Source organism: Hipposideros armiger, unplaced genomic scaffold (assembly GCF_001890085.2).
Source record: "Hipposideros armiger isolate ML-2016 unplaced genomic scaffold, ASM189008v1 scaffold_6, whole genome shotgun sequence".
NCBI lineage: Eukaryota > Metazoa > Chordata > Mammalia > Chiroptera > Hipposideridae > Hipposideros > Hipposideros armiger.
Genome location: NW_017731356.1, coordinates 8,124,041 through 8,130,899, shown reverse-complemented (window position 1 = coordinate 8,130,899; position 6,859 = coordinate 8,124,041). Strand labels below are relative to the sequence as shown.

The window sequence follows — 6,859 nt, the reverse complement described above, 5'->3', positions numbered from 1 at the left end:
GTCTGTAGGAGAAGTTGGCCTCCCAAGGTGTGGCTGAAGAATGCGGGGAAGCTGTGGCGTGGGCTTAGGAGCTGCTGAATCAGGCCCAGGGGCAAGTCTAGGCTGGCGTCAGGCCTGGGGCTCGGGGCCACATGGGACTTAGGCAATCCTGAAGAGGGTTCCTCCCCAAGTTCAGTCCCACACAACCAGTCTTCTCGGGAACTCCAAACTGGAGATCACTAGAACTAAAACTGCATGGAAGGCAAATGAAACACGAATGCAAACTCACCTGACAGCAATCGTCTTTCTCTGGGAATTCCAAAAAAGAACTGCTCCCAACCCTTGGAGGACTGCGAGAGAGTCAGCGGTCGACGGAACCACAGACCCAGAAACAAAGGCCACAGGTAGACTAAGAAGCGAAGCTTTACTTCTCAAGTCAAGCACATTCTCAAGGGCATACAGCAGCGTAGACAGAAAAGCCCATTTATTCTTTCACCATCCATCCAACACCATCACAGGCAAAGGTTCGGGAGCAGACCAGAGAAAGCTAATTCTGATCAACCTGATGCCAAGTGAACAAGCAAAAGCCCTAGCAGCATAATCACCTCATTTCCTCACATCTTCCTTATCCACAGGCTGCCTGCGTGATAGAACCTGGAACAGTACGTGCTTGGGTGTCGGTTACAGCTACCTGGTTGTAACCACAGCCCCTCTATTGGGGCTTGTATTGCACGGACTCAGGGAACACGAGGACCTGATAGAAATGTAACTCTTTTTGCTGTTTCGGCCCAGGCAGCTTATTGTATCAGTGACATAAAGGGAACAGGAAGGCCTTTTCCTAAATCCTACCCACACTGTCCTTGTTGATGGCCAAATCTGGTTGTTAGGCAGACGAGCACTTTGCAAGCAGTTCCCCTGAATTCCCACATCCACTCAAGCCAGGTCTATGCTGAGCCCCACAGTGTGGTGACGTGTTGGGTGTTAGAAGTATAAGACATGGCCATGTTAATCCACCTGCTTCTCCAACCATGTCCCTCCTCCCAGCAGAGCTGAGGTCTTTACCTAGTTGGACTGAAGAAAAGTCAATTAAGCAATACCTCCATAAAAATTACCACCAGTTGCTGTCTTCTTCCATACTTAAAAAACAAAAACAAAAAANGCAGGGTGCATTTTTAAAGTTTATTTTTCTTTACTTACCAGTTTGGCAACGATTTAAAATGGGTGACAAAGCGGACAAGAATGTGGGAAAATCAGCCATCTCAGACGCTGGCCAGGAAAGGCAAATGGTGCTGCCACCCTGGCAGTGCACGTCAGTTCTGAAGTGTGCACGCCCTTCACACAGCAAGTCTACCCTTGGAAACGTATTGAGGAAATAACAGTATAAGAAGCACACATCTATACGCACCCTCCACACCCAGGGTTGGGGGTCGCAGCGTTGTTTATTACAGTGTAAAAATGGAGGCAGTCTCATGTTCACTAAAAGCAGATTGGTCAAGTTAGTTCTGGCACATTCAATGACATACTATGCAGCCTTTAAAGAGAATAAGGTCGACTTTTATGCATCCAAATTAAAAGATTCAACTTAACAGTGGTTGTCTCTGGGTCAGGGCAGGGGATAGTTTGCTCAAGTAGTCTACCATAATATACCACAAAAACAATATGGTTATTTCCCTATTTGAAAAGAAAAGACATGTGCAAGGCACTCACAGGACTTTGGTGACTGAACATGAGGAAGAAAGGGGGCAGCTGAGCTTGGTTCTGGAGGTGCTTCCTTTGATGGAGATGTTGGAGTCCCTGGGTGCCATGGCGGGGCTCTGTGTGGCTGGCAGACAACATAAGGGGATTGGGCCTCTTGGGGTAGGAACTCCTGAACGAAAACATCTGGTGCAAAGGAGAAATCTCGTAACTGCCTAAGCCCCGCAAATCCTGTATCAGGGACCCTTTGTGGGAGATGACGACGTAGCACCTCAAGGGCTGGGTACACGAACCTGCGGAGTCAGTCGAGGACCGGCAGGCAGGGAGCTCCCCACCTGAATGGTGCATGGCTGAGGCTGCTAGCTCAGGGACAGTCCCCACTCGCAGACCGCCCTGCTCCTGGCTGTATTTGCAATAACTCCTTTGTTTTCCCCTCCTGTAGCTGTGCCCAGTGAAGGGAGTGGCGCTGGTGTGAGACATACAGCTACTGCCACTCAGGCCCCACAGGTGAGCCCATCGAGCCTCCCGGGGTCTGAAGGACACACTCCGGCGCCAGAATCAGGTAAGTGCTTCTGGTTCCCACGTCCCCATCTCTTACCAGCCAGGCAGTTAATCCTGGAAAGCGCCTCCACAGCCCAGGGGCCCCGAGACCCGTTTATGAGACAGCATGACATGATGAGAAGAGAGAGGATGGGGCCCTACAGTCAGCTCCCTGGCTCCTGAAAGCTCAGGGGAGCAAATTTCCTCGCTGCGGAATCTCCTATTTCTCACCTGCAGAAAGGGAAGGGATAGTCAAAACGGCCCTGCCCACATCGGAGCGCTGTTGCAAACACCCGATGAGATAAGTAAGCGAAGGTACTTTATCAACTATAAAATGCTACATAAGTAGAAAGTAGTCCTGTGAGGAGGGTGTGATTCCTGTCATGATTACAGTGGCTCACGGCCGAAGGCTGAGCTTGTGTATAGGCTCAGAGAACTTGGTTTCCTGGGGTCGAACTGGCCTGGGGAGAGGGAAATAGTTCCAGCACGGCGTGTGGCATCTACTTAATAGATTTATTAGACGGAAGGAGGAAAATGCAGAACAGAAACTGCTGCTTGATGTGGGAGGAGAACCCGCCTTACCCCACGTCACAGCTCTTGCCTTCCAGCCATGAGTTGGTTGGTCTTGCTGTGGCTGAGCAGTGTCCTGGTCAGCAGTTTCTTTTTTTTTTTTCCTTTTTGAAATCTTAAATCACCATGTACCACCTATGGTGTCCAGTAGGCACTCCCGACTGCTGAGAACTTGATGTTTTCAAATGGCAGGAGGAGAATGGGCCCCGAACCAGGCAGCGCTCTGTTTTCCAGGGCAACTCTTTGGAATCCTGAAAGCAGATTTTACTGTCCCAGCCCTGACGGACCCAGAGGATATGAAAGACCAGTTTTTGAGTGAGGTGAGACTTCTGCACACTTCTAGTTTTGATCAGTCCAATGACTTGACAATTGAGCAAGGCAACATGCTCAAAAGCAGTATGATCATTGACAAAGCTTTGGGAAGTGGGCTCATCTGTTCCCGCTGCCATCTCTTCGGCTCATGGGGACTTGGTGGCTCATGTGCTGGGACCTTTTCAGATCCTGTTCTTACTCTTTCCAACATTTTTCCTGAGTTCCTTTTTCTCTTTTTTCTTAAATTAAGACACCATTGTCAGGAGAACTTGCCTGTGGGTCTTGGCTTCTCACTTAATAGTTGTGTGACCTTGGGCAAGTAAATGACTCGTTCTGAGCCTCAGCTTCCTCATGAATGGGAACAACAGTACCTAACTCATATGGTTGGTATTATGATGAAATGAAACATTCCATATAAAGTGCTTAGCAGCTTGGCACATAGTAAGTGCTCAGTAAACATAAACATTAGCTATCATTATCATTATCATTATTATTGTTCTCAGTGTACATTTGTTCTTGTTCCTTCTTTTTCCTTTTTCCTTTAAAGTATTGTGAGATGGGAGATTGTGAGGAAGAATTATTCCTAAATATTATGACCAAAGCCTCAAGCTGATTTTTGAATATGGCCCGCGGGCTCATTTTTCAGTTGCATCAGATAATCATAGGATGTCAGAGTTGCTTCTGGGTCATCTGGCTCAAATCATAATTTCACAGACAAGGAAACAGACTGGCATTTACCTGGTCGTTCACTGCAATTTACTTACAGGCCAAAGAAAGAGCACCTAGGCGGTTTGTCTAAAATCTCACAAACCCAGGTTTCTAGAAAGAATGGTGCATGCGTTTGTGTATGTGCCTATGTGTGTGTATGTGTGTGTACGTGTGTGTATGTATGTGTATGTATATATATGTATGTACGTGCGTATGTGTATGTATATGTGTATATGTGTGTGTATGTGTGTGAGCGCGCACATGCCTGCCAGCAGTGGAGAAGGGAGTGGTGTGTTTTGCTTTGAAGGAAGAACAGGTGCAAATGATGCAACTCAGCATCTGATAAAAGTTTTTGGTAAAAGTTCAAGTTAATAAGACTACAGTGCTGAGTATCAGGTCTACCAAAGTCAAGGACATTTTTGGGGAGGAGAGGACCAAACCAGAAGCCATCTACCTTCTGTTTTTAGATTAAAATCAATGATGGGAAAAGTCGGGTCAAAATAGGGAAGTCCATCTTCTGGTCACCTTTGTGGGAATGTATCTATCCCATGTTAATGGGGAGAATTTGTACCTCATGGATTTAAAGAATGGGGCTGCTGGGGACAAGGTGACTGTGGGGGAAGGTAGAATATGTATTGTCAGTTTTAGTAGCATTTAAAATTCCAAATGGAAGGCAAAGAAACACCTGTAGCCAGTGTATCCCAGTTCCAGGGACGGGGACAAAGAAACACTGTCACAGTCACACACAGTGCTCAGAGTGCCAAATGGACTAGCGGCTGTTAACCCTGGCTGAAGTTGGAATCCCCTGGGGAAGTTAAAAAAGAAAGAAAGAAAGAAAGAAAGAAAGAAAGAAAGAAAGAAAGAAAGAAAGAAAGAAAGAAAAAGGCCTGACCGCAATCCTTAGAGATTCTACTGAATTGTTCAGGGTGGAGCTCAAGGGCATCCCAACACTCTCCTTTTTAAGTTGTGCAGTGAGTCTGCTGAACAGTCAGGGTTGAAGAGCACCCATTGTCATTTGTTTTAGTCTCCTTGGTCACCAGACTTTTCCTTTTCGGTGGTGGTGGTGGAGTTGGCGGCGTGGTGGGGGTTCCTGTCCTTTCCCAGTGGTGAAGGGGCTACTGACCAAAGGCAGGCAGCTGGAGGGTCCGGCTGGATGTCACGGGTGATGGGTGAACAGTTTTGGATTGAGAGGACGATGCAGGAGAGTATCAACAGCTTGTCTCTTTTTGATGTTTCAGATCCGAGAAGCCTTAAAGCTAACATTAGGTCATCATCAATTCAGACTGAAATGGGTTGGCTTTGAAGTAAACAAAAAATAGCAGACATCTACTGATCTGGAGTCTCCTCACACAACTTCGGATTTTGAGTGAATTTTAGTTTTTTAAGTTCCTAGTGGATGAGAATTTGAAATAACTCCAGCTAGATGAAGAGGCTAACTGGTGGACTCGCAGACCTACACCCAACACAAAAGAAAACTACATATGCAAGCTGCGTCCCTGGATTTTATAGCACGAAATAGGTAAGCAGGAGAAGATGGAGTGATTAGGGAACAATAACCTTGAGAAATGACAAGCAAACACGAACAAGAAAAAGGAACCCCCAAAATCCTGAAACAAACCCCATTACTCTCTCTGAGGAGTTAAGAGAGGACAGTAGTGGTCTGGGAAGCTAGGTGGGGTCTTCCGTCCAAATAAAGTGGACACTTTCTTTACCTACAACAAACTAGTAAAGAGATTTCAAATTCTCCAGAATGAGGAGCTAAGGGTGTTATCACAATACAATGCACGTGAATGCTCGCTGTTTGTCCTATATCTAAGTATTTCTTACCTGTAAGTTGTGAAATTCTAAGACTTTGCTCTTAATGTTAAAATAATGTCCCTGCAAACATTTTCTTTCTGGTTTCTCTCCAAGCGTCCTAATCACCTAGATATACGCTAGAAGTAAGAGGGTAATATGTCAAACACAGTAGCAACTTCAGTCTGAAATGCTTAAAGTTAAAGTTTATTTGTATTCTTTGTAGGATTATCAATAAAAGACCTCAAACATTATCTATATCTGTACATGTACAAGAACCATCAAAAATTATTCACAGAACAAAAATAAATCTTCTTTAGAACAAACCCAGGTAATGAAATGCAGATATGGATCTCACATATGGAACTATCTAAGTGCTACCAGCACAAAAATATGGCTTTAAAAATAAAATAAAATCTTGGGTTTTGTTTTTCTAAGGTGTATTTCTCTTTCTTGAAATCAAAAATAAATTATTTAGAGCTACCCTTGTAACATAGTCATGTGTATTAACACCCGTTTATTAAGGCCCTGGAGATGAAACACAAAAGCAAATTTGGAAGGTCAAGTGCTCACAGGTGTGGTTCAGGTTAGTGCGCTGCTGTCTGCTTGAGTTAACTGTAACGTAACTAGGCAATACCTAAGCACCAGTCAGAAGCTGACCTTCACTGTTTAGCTCAACTTCCCTGCACGATAGTGGTCATGGAATCAGTTGGTATTTAACCTTTTGGTGAACTGGGAATTGAAATTTTCCCTTGGGAGTTTAGAAATGACATAAATATGCTATTTATACATAAATATTGGTGCCCCCACACAGATGCTAGAGACCCCTAAAACACAGCTTTTGTGGAAATCGCTCTACAACAACAGATAAATCTGTTTGTAAGTCCCAAACTGGAAAATTTCCTAGGCAAAGACGAGGGCACTTGAATACAAAAATAAGAACTGAGTAGGAAATTAAAATGCATGCTGAAATTTGGGCAAAAGCCACCATTTTGCTTTCGTTGGGCGGCTGGCCGCATTTGCCAAGTCCTGCTGAGCCGGTTACTCAGTCACCTGAGGATTAACTGATCAGGAGCCAAAACAACCTCTTTCTGGACCCTACCATCAGATCAGAGATTCAGCTTTCTAAGACCCCCCCCCAAGGTATCAATAATGATATCTAGGGTTCTTGAGCTAACATCAAACCAAATCAATTTCAAGTTTACTTTAACTTACATATATTTACATATAACACATATGGTACATTTTAAAGAAAAGAGAA

General features: G+C 44.9%; 2 protein-coding genes across 4 annotated transcripts in view; one reads left to right on the top strand and one right to left on the bottom strand.

The window, feature by feature from the left end:
* The window catches only part of CLEC20A (C-type lectin domain containing 20A), a 25,994-nt gene extending 19,141 nt beyond the window's left edge, over positions 1-6,853 (top strand). Inside the window, exons 7-9 of one of the 3 annotated variants that reach the window (XM_019646478.1) lie at positions 2,117-2,236; positions 2,977-3,104; positions 5,043-6,853. In XM_019646478.1, the coding sequence (XP_019502023.1) occupies positions 2,117-2,236; positions 2,977-3,104; positions 5,043-5,123 (329 nt within the window). In that variant the 3' untranslated portion in view covers positions 5,124-6,853. Of the gene's footprint in view, positions 1-2,116; positions 2,237-2,976; positions 3,925-5,042 lie in introns of those variants that run through there. The other 2 variants (XM_019646469.1, XM_019646458.1) reach the window with 2 other exon arrangements.
* The window catches only part of RASAL2 (RAS protein activator like 2), a 291,558-nt gene continuing 286,919 nt past the window's right edge, over positions 2,221-6,859 (bottom strand). Inside the window, exon 18 of the mRNA XM_019646444.1 lies at positions 2,221-2,445. Coding sequence (XP_019501989.1) covers positions 2,284-2,445 — 162 coding nt within the window. The 3' untranslated portion in view covers positions 2,221-2,283. The remainder of the gene's footprint in view (positions 2,446-6,859) is intronic.